General features: G+C 41.4%; 1 protein-coding gene across 5 annotated transcripts in view; it reads right to left on the bottom strand.

The window, feature by feature from the left end:
• The window catches only part of KLF12 (Kruppel like factor 12), a 348,332-nt gene that overhangs the window by 94,779 nt on the left and 237,454 nt on the right, over nucleotides 1-16,099 (bottom strand). For all 5 annotated transcript variants that reach the window (XM_034758347.1, XM_034758346.1, XM_034758349.1 and 2 more), the window contains one exon: nucleotides 4,079-4,214. In XM_034758347.1, the coding sequence (XP_034614238.1) occupies nucleotides 4,079-4,214 (136 nt within the window). The remainder of the gene's footprint in view (nucleotides 1-4,078; nucleotides 4,215-16,099) is intronic.

Raw genomic sequence — 16,099 nt, 5'->3', positions numbered from 1 at the left:
GTCCGGGGCCGAGGGGTTTGATAAGGGGCAGAGGGTCTCGGGGGGGGGGGGGGGGGGCCCCCCCCCCCCCCCGAGTCTGGGAGGCAGGAGCTGTGGAAGGGAACTTTTGGGGGCCCCACAGTCCCAGAGTGGCCCGGGGGATTAGCGGGGGGCCGTGAGCAGCCCGTTCTGCTTCGCTCGCCCCGGCCGGAGGGTGCTTACTCTGGCGAGCCGCGTGCCAGAGGTTGCCCATGCCTGATGTAGAGGATGGCTGTTTTCTAAAATTCACTGTTACATCAAAATTAGTTCACACTAAACAAATGTTTTGAGCAAATACACCTCTACCTCGATATAACACTGTCCTCAGGAGCCAAAAAATCTTACTGCGTTATAGGTGAAACCGCGTTATATCGAACTTGGTTTGATCCGCCGGAGCGTGCAGCCCCGCCTCCCCAGAGCGCTGCTTTACCGCATTATATCCGAGTTCATGTTATATTGGGTCGCGTTATATCAGGGTAGAGGTGTATGTTAAGCTAAGCAACTATATTTTGCATACAAACTCACCAGCGATCACAATAAAAGACAAATTATGGTAGATATAGTAGCGAAAGACATATATATATTCCTTATAAAGTTTAATTTCTGAAAGTGGAGTAGGAAAAGGCCCACTTCTGTCTGGCACCACGTACTATTCACAGCACCTGCTGGACAATTTTTCATTTCTTAAAAAAGTCAAGATTGCACAATATCAGACCCATAAAGCATAGAAAAGTGTCATTGGCATGCAGATCCCGCCATGCCTTTGGGGGTGTGGTTTGTCCTTTCAACGCCTATCCCACAATCTGGCACTTAAAGGCATGGCAGGTTCCCCTTACTGCTTTAGTCAAACTCAAGTTATTGGCCTTGAAACCAGGAAAACTGAGTGAAATTTAAGGGTCTGTGAAAGACTGGAGATCAGACTAGATGACCTAATGTTCCCTTCTGGCCTGTAACTCTATGACTATCTTAAATATTACATTAATTCTATATTTAATTATTAGAAGAAACTTAATATCTCACTTGTGAAACAATATGTTCTACAAGATCTATGGCACCAGGCAATCACCTGTATATCCAAGGATGGAAACAGATTGATTGAGATAGGTACAATATACTGACACTTCTTTCTAGATTCACAGCTGCATATGTGGTGTGTATGATACAGATATATGAAGGAAATATGATAAATTTACAAAGCAGTCAAATTAGATTTCCTTAGTGTGGCTTTTGAAGCAAACTACCATATTACTATTTAAATAAAAACTGTAGCAAGAATGCATTGATTTTAGGTTACCGAATGTCTTAATTTAATTCTTAATCTCAAGATCTGGTTAAAGAATATTCAACATATTTCCCCCCTATGCCTCCAAAAATCAATCATGGAATAAATTATTAGCAAAAAAAAAGTTCAAATATTAATCAATTAAAATAACTAATATTTGCCTGCCAATCATATATTAAAATAGTTGCAATTCGACCTCTCTTCTCCATTAATCAATCAGCACTATTTAGTACAAAAATAGATTTATCGTGGGTTATTTTTATTTTTCTGTCTTATTACGTGTTCTATAAACTGGAAGAAAAATACTAGGCACTTCAGTTCCTGGGATTTGTAACTAGTAAATCCAGAATGTGGTGCTAAATCATCAAACAGAGCCATCAACAGTGAGACATCTTTTCCCCACCTTGCCCTGCTGAGAATTTTCTCAGCATATTGAAAGAGGCCAATTAAAGCAACAGAGAGAACACAATGTCCTCTCCATAACTTAATCCCTCTTTGCTTGAGTGGGATATAAATTGGTGCCTGGTTGTTACTGTGGTTGACTGGAATCTGAGTGAATCAAAAATCTCTCTCTACACAATGAGCAAGGAGTGTGATTTCCCGGCTTGAGGACCATAAGAGGGCCGGACTCACCCCTGCGGCACCTCCTGCTGGTTGTCCAGGGAATTAGCTCTCCAGCCTCTGGAGCGCCCTCTGAAGGCCAGTGAACCGCCTGTCCTCTTCACTGGCCCCCCCGTGTCCCTCCCAGGACCCTAGTGCCCCTTGCGCTGGGTGCTGCCCCCTGGCAATACCCACACACACTAGGTCTCCCCTCCCAGGGGAACCCCCACACACTACCCCCACCTTACCTCAGTACTAGGCCACTACCAGTCACCAACTAGCCCCCACTCCCTGGGGCAGACTGCAGTATAGGCTACTCATCACTGGCAAGGAGGGTTTGGACCTGCTGCCTTAGCCTAGCCCTGGGTTGTCCTCTGCAACCCCCAGTACCCCTTGGCCTTCCGCTAGGCCACAGCCTGGGGCTATCCAGGCTAGAGCTCCCCAGCCCTGCTCCACCCAGGCACTCTGCTCTAGTTCTCTGCCACCAGGCCCTCAGAGAGAAACTGCTGAGTGCCTGGCTCCCAGCCTTCTTATACAGGCCAGCTGGGGCCTGATTGGGGCGTGGCCCAGCTGTGGCTACTTCCCCAATCAGCCCAGTAGCTTTTCCCTTTGCCCCAGCCCTCTGCCAGGGCTGTTTTAAACCCCTCTGCAGGAGCAGGGTAGCCACCCCGCTACAAGGACACATACTTGTGCTAGCTCTCATCCAGTTAGTGTGAATATCAATACTAGTGTAGCTGCCACAAAGGCATGGCACGGATAGGTTTCAGGTGGGTTTGTATTCAGCACCGCTCTCCTGTGCTTCTGCTGCCAGTGCTACTGGGGCTATGCTGCTATTTAATACTCGTGCTAGCTAGAGGGGAGCTAGCTTGATATGTGTACACTAGCTGAGGAATGACAATGCTGACTCATAGTGTAGACATAGCCAAAGTCTCATTGGTGAATCCCATGCTGGGTTATTCAGTTCTGAGAGGCAGGCCCTCCCTCGGATGTGATGACTTATTAGGTTAGCCATAGCCTCACACACTGTCAGTTACCAATTCTCCAAGCAGTTTGTACTTGGAGAATCTATACTGCCAGTGCACAGACTCTCTTTTTTGGGTGGTATCAGGGACATAAAGTTAAAAAAAAATTCTCGGGGTGGATCAGATGCACTCCATCTTCCCAAATTATGCAAAAAATGCATTCACCCAATATGTATCTTCTCAGACTTGTTTGAGCAAATAATGTATCACTTTGCAACTTATCAACTTTTTGGCTGATTCTAGTAAGTATAAAACATCAGAGTTATCTAATTGTTCTAGTGCCTTTAAACCCCAAGTGAAGTTTTTTGATGCATTCATGACAAACATTGTTTAGTATTTTAATCTCACTTTCAAAACTTCCATCTTTTGATTTATTCAGCTGAAGGAATATATTATTTTGCAAGCCTGGAGACTCAAATTCTATTTCTGGCTCTGCTTCAGACTTCCAGCTTGATTTTTATACTTTACCTCATTTTCCTCACCTATAAAATGGGGATGGTAATACTTATTTACATCACAGTGGGTTACCTTCTAGCTGCCATGGTGATGGAGCAAGCTCATGCGTCAATAAAATTAATAAATACAATTCAAGCAAACTTTTAATGAAAAAAAAAAACCCACTAACAAAATAAAAATTGAACCAAAGAGTTATAATTTGCCTAAAAATAAACAGAAAAATAAAAGTAATGGAAAAACCTGACTGGAGTCTTTTACTTATTTCCTTTCATGTATGTTCTTCCTTTGGAAAACTGTAGATAATTTTCTCTAGAAAGCACTGCGAGAGACCTCACAATTCTGCCATGAGCCAAGGAATTTTTTTTAGACAAACTGAATAATTTAACAAAGGTTCCCCCCTTAAACAAAAACAAAAAACACCAAAACTTTGCAGTTGTATAAAAGAGAAGAAAGAACAAATTTCAGAGTGAAATTCTAACAATGAGTCAAGGACCACACAAAAAAAAAAAAAAAAAAAAAAGGAGAGAGAGAGAGACAGCAATCTCCTCCTGAAGGGACTGAAGCTGAACAGAAAGATGCTGCCATGTATGTTGGCTCAGACCTCGGATGACATATCTGCAGAATAGCTGATGACTGGTGTTTCCGTTAGCCATTGAACACCTTGGCAATACTTATCTCATCCTGAGAATGTGATACTTACTCTTGTACAGCTCTGGCTATGGAGAGGGCAGTGGATCCAGTTTCATTAACACTATCTAAGGTCACATTTGGCAGGTCATCATCATCACTGTCACTTTTAATTTGTCTGGGAGATATGCCTCGGGGGTCCATTTGTGCTGGAAAAGAGACATATAATGGATTAAAGTTAGTGTGATGAAACTAATCTTGTCCCAGAACAACATAAAGGTGTACAACACCTCCATACTGTTATACTGTATATAACACTTTTCTCCTTTAGCTTCACAAGTAAGATAATGAATATATAAAATCATGTAGTGTAGCTTTTGTTAGCTACTGATACACACAAACATATTTGCAAATGCACAAAATGTCAATATATGTATTTTATATATATGGATACTGCATACCCATGAACCATTAAAATAAAATAAAATTGCACATATATTAATCTTTAAACATGCATTTTACCTTTAAGGCATTTATTTTAGTTGTCTTTTGGGGATGTTTTTTGGTTTCGTTTGTATGATTTTGCATATTTCCGCATGGAGATTTAGGGCAAAAATTTAGTGGTCACTTTTGCCCATCTTGAGACATCTACGACCTGATTTTTCAAATTAGCAGAGCACTGGCAGCTCTCACTCAAAATCAACCAGTGATCTCTCAAGTGCTCCTTGGAGAGAAAGAACGGCCCAGTGGCTAGGGTGCTATCCTGGGTGTGTGTAGAGACCCAAGTCCAATTCCCGGCTCCATTGCAGATATCACATGTGACCCTGTATTTCAGTTCCCCAACTTTAAAATGGGGACAAAGTACTTTACTACTTCACAATGGTATTATGATACATTAAAGATTGTGAGGCATTCAGATACTCCTCTTATATGGGCCATATAAGTAGACAGCTGAATTCCCAAGAATCCGTTGCCACTGATTGAGATTCTCACAGTTGAGAACGTCGGTCTTAATGTTTAGTTTATCAATGCACTGTGCACAGCCTTTAGGCACAGTTGTCATTTCTATTTTTTTGTTAAAGATCTTAATAAAGACAATATTTAAAAAAACATTCAGTAGGCTAACATAGTAAGTCAGATATTTACATATCAAGAAATACAGTAGTGGGTGCACTTACAGAAATCAATTAATTATTTTACAATATTCTTCTGAGACATATTGCATAATGTAGTTACCATAATTTTTCTTGATTAGCTTGTCATTGTGTGCATTGGTTGTTGCATGCAGTAAATTAAACATCAGACATTTGTCAGAGGAGGGATTGTTGACACTGACAACGATAAAGTCTTTACCATATAACTGCACTGAGACGTATAGTGACTATTTCAATTTTTGAAAAGTCATTGGTAACATGCTTCTTTGTTCCAAAACTACAAGCACCATATTCTAGTCACACATTGCACACTGTAGTATACAACGTGTGTTTAAACATCAGTTGCCAACATAAGCTGGCAACTTGATTTAAAAGTAGTTGATTGCTCATCACATCTGATTTTACCAGAGAGAAAGCCAATCAGAAAGAAACGTGATGTTTGAGAATTCCTGATCGCCAAATGGCTATGGGCTATTAGAAGCAATTGTAAAATTGAAATAATAACCATCAATGTTAACTATTTTTGCTAATTTTAAAAAGTGAAATATGTTGCTTGTTACACTAGTTATATAATTATATGAAGCAGATAGTTACATGTTGTTAAATGTGTGAAAATAAATGTGACGTTAATGAAGTTTAAATTAAAAAGAACAAAACATATTGCACTTGATATTTTCAGCTAACAGCAGCATAGTCTTTCTCCCATGTAACATGAAGGCCAACTCAGAAGCCTCCTGGCTGTTTACACTCAAATGTAGCTTCATCAAAGATGTTTAAGAGTTAGTTTATGATGCAGCTGCCATTATATATTAATTTTGTACATTTAACTTTGCTTATTCTTAAATAAAAGGAGCTGGGTTAAATAAAGAAGAAAACTGTCTTAGGCATGTTTATTCGTCACACAACATGCCATCTAGTTTTTTTATTATGTGGTATTGCCAACTCTTGAGATTTTGTTGCACGTCTCAATATTTGGTGTTTTTCTTAAAGAACCAGGTGCTTGAGGCATGTGATGAGGTGAAAATCTCATTTAATTTAAAAAAGTAAATTTCTAGCCCTTATAGTTGCAGAAAAATGCTTGAAAATGTGACCGAAGTGTCCCTAAAGACTCAAATACCAGAAGGCAAATAAAAGAATAAAAATATATTATCTTTCAAAAATCTCATAATTTTAAAGCCAATTTCATGATTTTGAAACATGAATCGTGATTTTTTTTTAAATGTTTGGGGTTGGCAATGCTGATTAAGTTGCATACTTAATAGGACAAATGCTGCTCCATGTTATGTCGATGCAGCCCCGCTGAAGTTAAAGGGATTGCATTGTGGTAATAGAGCATAATTTGGCCCACTGGGCACAGCTTGCATAACTGCAAGTCTATGATCACGACAACACTGGGTGTCTTGTGTTGTGTATTCTCTGCAAAGTGTAGGATCTCCCACGCTTTCAAAATAGTGAAAATCAAAATGCTGTGGTGGGGGAATTAAGAACTGTTAGCACAGAGGAATGGTTTTTCAATCTAATTTATGGTGATGGCTAATTGGATTGATGCCAAACTGTATAAAATCCACACTTTAGCATTAAGGAATTTATTTCTATTCCCTCTCATTTTTTTTCTAATCTGTCAGCCCCCATACCCATCATTTCAGCATTCTTCTTAGTTTCCCCTCTCCATATGTGGCCTCTGCTCCTTCCCATTACCACATACCTGCAGTTCTCTTATGTCTCCTTACAGCTCTCACCCCTTTTTTTGCTCCCCCTCTCCCTTTGTGCCCACTTGCCTATTCCCAAACAGACGTGCAGCCGCTAGGATGGCTTTCACAAGTCTCTGGAGAGGAGGTTGGCTCCTTGCCTCATAAACTGTCACACAATGGCCTAATGTTTTCAAAGAACTCTGTGAGGTGCTCAGCAGGGTGGATTCTACCACTCTCCTTCAGGTTTTATTACACAAGTTGGTGACAACTGGTTGAGAGCATGGTGAGCCCAGAAGGCTGAGCTCCTCCTTTTCCATCCCAATTAAGTTTCATTGTTTCTCAGAGCAGCTGCAACTGCTGTCGGGAAAGGCAGCACCTAAAGCTATTCTCCTCCCAATAAGATCCTTACAGGTAACTGATTAGCTAATGCCCACATGGAGAGATCTTGTGCTCACCTGTGACTATAGTGCCCAAGCTGCACAGCAGAATTCTTCTGCTTGAGCAGGGCCGGCCCACAACGTTTTGGCACCTGAGGCGGGGAGCTCAAATGATGCCCGCATGCCCCCTCGTTTGAGCCAAAACTTTGAAAGGTCTCAATTCTGCCTTCTTCCTGTTCTACTTCTCTCATGGTATTGCTCTGCTACCTACCCCAATAAAGGAGAACTAACAACTTAAAATGCCTTGTTCAAAAATTTTAAGTAACACTTAACTTTCAAACGCCTGAACAGCAAATATAACTTTTCTTGTCTGCATAGTAAACGCTGGCATTTTTCTCTGTTTGAATAATCAAAGTGCCTTCTTGATTGCAAAGATCTGAACTGTTTCCTGAAGGTCCACAGTCTGGGCCAGCTCATGCTCTATTGAGATAGTTGCAAGGCTGACCAGCCTCTCCTGTGTCATTGTGGAGCATAGATGTGTTTTTATTAACTTCAGCTTGGAGAAGCTGCGTTCTCCACTGGCAACTGTTACAGGAAGTGTTAGAAGTATGCGCAGAGCAACAAAAGCATTTGGAAAGAGGGTGGTCATCTTATTTGTGCACATATATTCCAGAACAGCCTTCGGAGTTGATCCTGCTGAAATGCATCTTGAAAGGGCTTTCAGTTCATACCTAAATCACTCATATCAATATCGTTCATGTCATCCTGTGTCAACATTGTCTCTAGTGCCTTGCATTGCTGGTGTAGGTTTTCTTCAGTTATAGTGAGGAGTTTTGGAATATTATACAACATCCCAAATATACTGCTGTGTTTCTTGAGCTGCATGAAACGTTCTTCATCTGACTGTATTGCACAATCTAGCACCTAGTTAAAGAATTCAACTTTGAATTGTTGTTTGGGGTCTCTTATGGGATTATCCCGTGCCTCGTAATCAAAATGTCTTCTTCTTCGGTGACTCTTGTATTCTTGAATGGGTGGGAAAATAGCTTCAGCGTGAAGTTCCTCTGCCAACTTCTGTGCATTCTTCAGAACGTTTTGAAATCCCTCATCTGACCGGTAAGACTGTAGGTATGACTTTGCTTTCTCCAGTTGTTCCATTGCTCCAGATATATCAAGGTCAACATCTTGGAGTCTCTTGCTTACAACATTTATTTCAAACAGTATGTCATGCCACAACACTAAGCCACACAGAAATTTGAAGTTATGTATGTTTCTGGTGATTTCATTTCCCTCTGCCACCATTCTCCCACGAACGGTTCCTGTCATAGCATTATTCTCCATAATGGCAACTATGGCATCATCTATCTTTCCCAATTTGGTGTTTGATAGGCTTTATCGCTGCCACTCAACTTTCTCATCATGTGGCTTGTTTCAGTGTCAGAGAGGATGTTCCCAGATGTTGCTTCAAAATTTGCCATTGATGAGTTGATGCAGAGAAAAATACACAGATGCTTTGAATTACATTAAAAAATTCAGCAGCCTCACTAGAAGCTAATGCTGCATCCCTGACCACCAAGTTCAATGAAAGAACTGCATGGGACAAAAAAAGCTCGAGGGTTTAACTCTCGGATCCGTGTCTGCACTCCTCTGTTCTTTCCTCTCATGTTGGCACCATTATCGTAGCCCTGACCTCTCATGTCAGCTATCGCAATTCCCGTATCTTCCAGCTTTTTAAGAATCACATTTGTCATACCAGCTCCTGTAGTATCATCAATGTCAATAAATTCTAGAAAATGCTCTCTGACAGTCATCATTGCAGGGACATTTTCACTAGGTTCTGTTGTTGTTACAAAATGCACCATTAAAGTCATTTGTTCTGTATGGCTGATGTCAGGTGTGCAGTCCAGAATAACAGAGTAATATCTTGCTGACTTCAGATCTGCCACAATCTTCTGTTTGACTTTTGCTGCCAGTAATTGTATGATCTCATTTTGAATTGTTTTTCTAAGGTAGTGGTGTGTGTACATTTCTTGGGTGGTGACTCTTCTTAGATGCTCCTGGAGTACGGCATCAAACTCAGCCATCAGCGCCACAATTTTAAGGAAGTTTCCATTGTTTGGCAAATATAGCTGAAGTGCCATGCAGTGCTAGGTTTTGGATAGCAAGCATTCTCACAATGGCAATGAGCCTTTTCAGAACATTTTGCCAGTAAAGAGACTCTGATGCAATCTTCTCGTAATGCTGATCATCTATGGTGGCCTTTAACCTTAGTCTCATCTAAAGCTCTTTCCATCTATGGAACGATCTCTGGTGATTTGCTGCCTTCTCATGGCATGCCAAATTTCTAGCCAGATTTTCCAGTCCTTTGTTCCTGTAGAACCCAATGTGGCTGGAACATTAGACTGGAAGAGTTTGCAACAAAAACAGTATGCAGCATTCTGGGTTTTTGAGTACATAAGCCATGGCCTCTCCACTTTGTCACCATTGGGAATTTCACACTAGCAACGTGTTGGATGGAAACTTCTATTTTCATTGTCTTTGGGGAACATGAAGTTTTTAACTTGCTGTGGCCCATGCAGTACAAGGAAGTCCCTCAGGCTACTGCTCAAGTGGTTCCACAATCCTGGATCATCTAGACTTAAGGAACTAAACTCAGCAGCATCTGTTTCTTGTGCCTCCGCCACACTCTTCTCTGATCTACACTTTTCTTCAGGAATGTGCATGGTTACATCCATTTGAGATGCAGATATGGATGCTGCAGTAGCTGCCAGGTCACCTGCACTCTGACTAACTGGAAGATCAGGCATCTCCTCACCACTCACATCCTCACTGGGGCCGGAAGGCTCACCGTGAACATTTGTGTCTATGTATCTCAGGAAAGCTCCTTCCTGCTTTGATAGAAAAGCTTCCTTTGCTTTCTTTCTTTTTCTGAATGCTGCCCCAGAGGGGTGTTTTCTTCTTTCACTCATGACTGCTGTTCTGTACCAGCTATAGAGGCTCTCAACACTCAACTGAAGGGGACAAATAAGCAGGCTGGTAGCAGGGACTGAGTGAGGGAAGATATCAGCCTAACTGGCTCCTACTACTTCAGTTGACTGCCTGTTCTCCTCAAGTGGGTTCAGGGAAGCAGCAGGAAACAGGAAGCTCCCTGAGAAGCTGGCGTTAATCAGTCCAAGCTCCTAGAGGTGCTAGAGAGGGTCATAAGAGGCTCCTCGTCCTCTCTCTCCCTGAAGATCCTGCTGCTTTCTGTTATTCCCTCTCACCTTTTCTCCTACCTTCCTGTTATGTCTCTTGTGCCCTCCTTCCTCCAGCACAGCACTCCACCATCTCTGTGCATCTAGAGCAGAGAGAATACATATGCACCAGCAGCAGACACAATTTTCTACACTCTGGGTCCTAGTGGTGCCCCCCCTCCACCCACCACAGTCTGGGACCTGAGGCGGCCGCCTCAGTTTGCCTCATGGTAAGGCCAGCCCTGTGCTTGGGGCTGTGGGTGGGAAGTATATATGCAAGAGTACCTGAAAAGCAGCTCCACTGCTTGTGAATTTGGAACCCCATAAAACAATACAATTTTTGGCTCCAATCCAGCAATTGATTGCTGGGGTACAGTCCAGGGCAGACTAAGGGGGCTTTAGGGGCTGCAGCCCAGGGCCCCAACTCAAGATAATAAATCACAGGCAGTGATCTCTGAGCAAGGGGTGGGGGAGGCGGCTCTGTGCGCTGACCCCACCCTCGGCACCGTCCCCTACAGGGGCAGCGCTTGCGGGCGCGGACAGTGTACGGCGACCCACTGCCCCCCTCCCTCCCAAGGGGCGCGCAGAGACATGCTAGCAGCTAGCTGCTTCTGGGAGCGGTGTGAGGCTATGGCAGGCAGGCAATCTGAGCCCTGCTGCACGCCAGCCAGGAGCCACTTGTGGTAAGCACCTCCCAGCCGGAGCCTGCACCTCGCACCCCCTCCTCCACCTAACCGCCTGCCCCAGATCAGAATTCCCTCCTGCACCCAAACTCCCTCCCAGACCTCTCCTCACCAAACTCCCTCCCAGGAAAAATACTTGTATACAGAGGCCCCACAAAATCTAATAGCCCTGGGCCCACAGGAGAGTTAATCCGGCCCTGGTACAGTCAATTGAGGATTAGGGCCTTTTTCTTGATAGTTTCTTCCATATAAACGGTATCCAAAAATATTTTATAAAGTTAAGAATACAGGCCAAAATGTTCAAATTCAGAGGGCCTAGAGTTAGATTCCAAAATCTGTATTTTGTAAAAGTGGCCTGATTTTCAGTTGATAAGCATGTCCCAATGAAGTCAGCAGCTCTGAAAATAAGGCCACTTTCATTTAGACATCTAAATATAGCTTTAAGAGATTTTTGCTTCCAGGTTTGTATATGCTGCTCACAGTTATTAAATAATGATTTGTAGTTATTTATTGGAATAACAAACAACAGAATGTGAGAGAGAATTAAAAGATTTAGACAAGGGAGAAAAGATATGTTAGCAAATGGGATATGAAAATCAGTGAAGAGCCAGTGATGAAACTGGCAGACAATGTGCAGCTGTACCCACGCAATTCATCTTAACCTTAACTTGTGTTGCATCTCGCTTTCCAGATCTAGCCCTGCTTTGAGCAGAGACTCTCAATTGTGCTGAGCTGTCTGGTGGTTTTGTGAAGTGCGAAGGAGGCTGGTGCTAGGCAAGCAGAGGGAATGAGGAAAAGAGTGGGTGAGTGTTGTGAGGGGACAACATATATGCTGGTAAAGATCCATGGAGAGTTATAAAAATAAGCATTTTGTACTGGAAGCTGAATAGATTAGGGAGGCAGTGGAGGAATTATGTGAGGATGTATGTGAGTTTACAGAGCTGAGGAGGCCATAAGGCTCTATGTCTATATGAACCTGAAGGACAAATGTTCCTTTTAGTTGAAATAGTGTAAAGATTAGCTCTTGACACACTAGCACATATTCAGTAGGGCCCTATCTCCTCTCGCTGCCCCCATTACCAAAATTAATCAGAAAAATGTTTCCTTTTAGAAGCCAATCTTTCAACAGAACAACACAGCAAAAGCCTGTTCCAACCACTCCAGCACTCGAGCTATTACTTTATAACCACAATTGTAATATTTTGACCTTTTATTAAAAATATACAGTTACAACAATGGCACTGTAATAAAATAAAATTAAACACAGAGACAAAATTCATTGTTATATGTTTGCTGATATTAGAACAGCTACTGGAGTTTCATTTTCATAAAGACTCACACATACCACCATGTTTTCCATTTGTAGGAAAAACTACCTAAAAGAATAAGATCATCGGGTATCCACTCAAGTTTAACAAAAGTTCCTTTAAGAAAAATATAAATAATTAATTAAAGCATTTAGAATATTTGTTGACTAATATATATTTCATGGAATTATACAGACAATTTTTAAGCATGATCTTAAAAACATTTTATCGCTGTGCCATTGTACAATCACTGACATTTAACCATTCTACCTCTCTGCACTAAATATCACACCACACCTTCCATTTATTTTAAAAAGAGACAAGGTGAGTTTGATATTCAGGAAACTGAAGGATTAACAGCATTGCCTTGGAATCACATAGTGCAGGAACTGGCAGACATTACGCAAGCTTCCTCAGTGCAGCTCTGCCAATACACCTCAACCTTGACTGGTGCTATACATTGCTTTTCAAGTCTTGGCCCTGCATAGAGATGAGACTCTTAATTGTGCTGAGCTGTCTAGTGGTTTACTGATGTGCACAAATATAGGATGAGCCCACCAAACTCACTATGACCTAATATAAGATATGCAGAAAATCTTTAGAGATGAAAAGTGTAGTACACCAGTTCACTGCTATTGCTCCTGACACTTTCCAATTATAACCTGATTTTTTTTTTCTGATCAAGTTTTCTGGAAGCTGATGTGATAGAAAGTCATCCCATCAATAGGAAGGCTGAGACCTACAAGCAGTAATTTCACATAAATACATTATCTTAGATTTAAATCAAATCCTGCCCCTGGAGGTTTAAGATGAATGCAATATTTAAGAGCAGAAGAAAGCAGAGTAATAATCATCAGGAGTTTTGCCTCCCTTATTAGTTAAGCCGTACAGAGTTAGCTAATGCTTAAATGACTTATTAGGGGACCGATACTTGCCGGTGTGAAAATAAAGAGAAAAAATAGAATATCAGCATTCTGAAATATTGAGGACTGTGGTACTGTATGTTTAACCTCAATACTTGTCTTCTGAATTAAATAATCTCTTTGCTAATAGCCTTGCAAATATGTATATACAGAGACATATGCTGAAGTATCATGATATAATACTAACTAAATCATGCTTTTAGTTGCGCTCTTAAAATGATTAAAAATCAATTTCTGCCTTCTGAATGAGTGTATGATATTAGTAGACGGTTTGTTTTTGTTTCATATGTGAAACTTCACACTGTGCTTTCTATGACGAATGTACAGTATCCTGCATGCTAATCTAACAAATAGCATCACTGTTCAATATAAAGTAATTGCTTATAACAGGCCTTGAAAATGTACCAGACACCTAGTAGTTGGAGCATCAAGCCTGCCAGCCAGAAAAATGAAGCTCTCTGCCCCTCCCCCATCAGTGAGATCCGGGAAAATGCACTGAGTGAGAAGTTTGATGCAGGAATCAATGAGTGAAATCCTACGGCCTGTGTTTCACAGGAGGTCAGACTAGATGATTATGGTTCCTTATGACCTTATAATCTATGCCTCTTTTTAAAGCTGAAAAGGGAAGGGTACTGGGATTTCTGTTAGTGTGCTGTCCAGAATCCCTGCTTGGAGATCCATCTTTTACATCAGTCTCTGGCCTGTTGATTGATAAATTTGAAATTTCAACCCATTCTAGCTACCAAAAGTGAGAAGCTGTGATTCCATTACTTTCCTTGCAAATGTAATATGTAAAAGTAGGGTGACCAGATGTCCCGTTTTTAAAGGGATAGTCCTGTTTTTTGGGACTTTTTCTTATATAGGCGCCTATTGTCCCCCACCCCTGTCCCTTTTTTTCCACAGTTGATATCTGGTAACCCTATGTAAAACTTAAATATCAGCTAACAGAAAATTATTTCTAGTAGTAAACGTTATTTTTGCTACCAGGAATCTCTCCCAGGAATAGGAAAACAATCCCCCCCCCGATGATTTTCACATTCACAAGAATTTCAACAATATTATTCTGGATGTGGACTTGCTGCATTAACAATAAAGTACTGGAAAATATAATTTAATAAATTATACAGCCTCTAGGCTTTTGGATCAATGTTTTATGACTTGCCAGGGCACAGAAACGTTGTCAGAACCAGTTCAAACACTAACAGGATCAGTGAACTGGTAAGCACAAGTCCTGGACCATGTTAAAAAAAGAATATGCATTCCTGAATCCCAACAACTCTACCTACCCGCACCTAAACAGCAGCACCACCCACCTGCACACTTCATCCAATAGCCACAACCCCTCATTTTATCACCCCAGAAGCGTCAACTAATATTCATGTCTGTCTGTCTTGGGAGGAGAAAGAATATAGTTGTCTTCCTGTCATGAGGTGAAGAAGAAGGTGGGTGTCTGCCTGCATTGGCTTTAATGGCTGCCAATGTTTCAAAAACTCCTGAATAATCACAAATCCAGGAAATTCAAATACTAAATAGAGGGACTTGTGATCATCCCATCCCACTTAATGCCAGGAAATAGGTTAGAATTACAAATGTCTGGTCACATGCCATAACTTGGAGTCTATTCCCAGAGTGAGGGTGAGTATGTCCACTATATCAATACTGGGCATTTCCTTTGAAGTTACGTCCCTCAAAGGCCTAGTGGTCGAGGATTAAAGATAGCCAAGTGACACACTTGATGTTGGGCTGTAAAGCTCAGTGAACACCACCTTGACATATTTTTCATTATGCCTGGGGACACCATTGTCATAGAGTTGGGTGCTGTCAGATGTGGACACTGCAGAATGCTAGAGGGCAAGTTGCCATGCTGCAACATCCTGTCTCAGCTGAGAAGATCAAGCTCACCACCATGAATAATGACAGGAAGGGAAAAGTATGCAAATATCGACATTGCTCTTTGTGATGAGAGTTGTCTATTAGATCTCCAGCTACATAAGGTAAAAAGAGATTCTATCTAAGATCCACACCCAACCATTTGATACAAACCACTTCTGAAGATTGTCATCCGTGACAGGTTTAGGAATCCAGCAGCCAGTCACTAGGGAGGGAAATACTGAAGCAGAATGTCATATATCCTGCTACATATTTCCTACAATGGAAGCAGCACCTCCAGATACAGATGTACATGAAGCATTTCAAAGAAAACCCTCTGAGACTGGATATTGTGCTCTAGTTTATGTAATATACTTTTGGACAGCTGTGTTGGGAAACCAAATCCTTGCTTTACAGACATAACAAATGTACTCATTGTGGAAAAGATGTCCTTTACTCCCTCCCACCATCTCCACAAGCAGATAACTACTACATGGAACACATATCAGATATTTCCACTCCTATTTAATGTTCATTATCAACAGTTTTTGCTTTTGAAAATTCTCTGAGAACACTAATCAGATTTTAAATCAAAACAGCTTGCTGTCTGGTAGGGCCAACAGAACTGGTCGATGTATTTAATAAAACTTTATGTACAAAGCAGCAGTATCCATGAACTTAATGGTCAGAATATAGAGTCTACAGGGGTAATTTTTATTATAATTTATAGCGAGATTACCCATACTCTACAGTTTTCAGATTTTATTGAGATTTTTATGAGTCTATGTGGCTGCAGCAGTTAACTGCACTAGACATAGCAATGGTTCATAGTGAATGGGAACTGGCATCCTCATACA

This window comes from Trachemys scripta, chromosome 1, assembly GCF_013100865.1.
Source record: "Trachemys scripta elegans isolate TJP31775 chromosome 1, CAS_Tse_1.0, whole genome shotgun sequence".
In the NCBI taxonomy this organism is placed as follows: domain Eukaryota; kingdom Metazoa; phylum Chordata; order Testudines; family Emydidae; genus Trachemys; species Trachemys scripta.
Note: the sequence above shows the minus strand (reverse complement) of the source record. Positions and strands in the feature narration are given on the sequence as shown.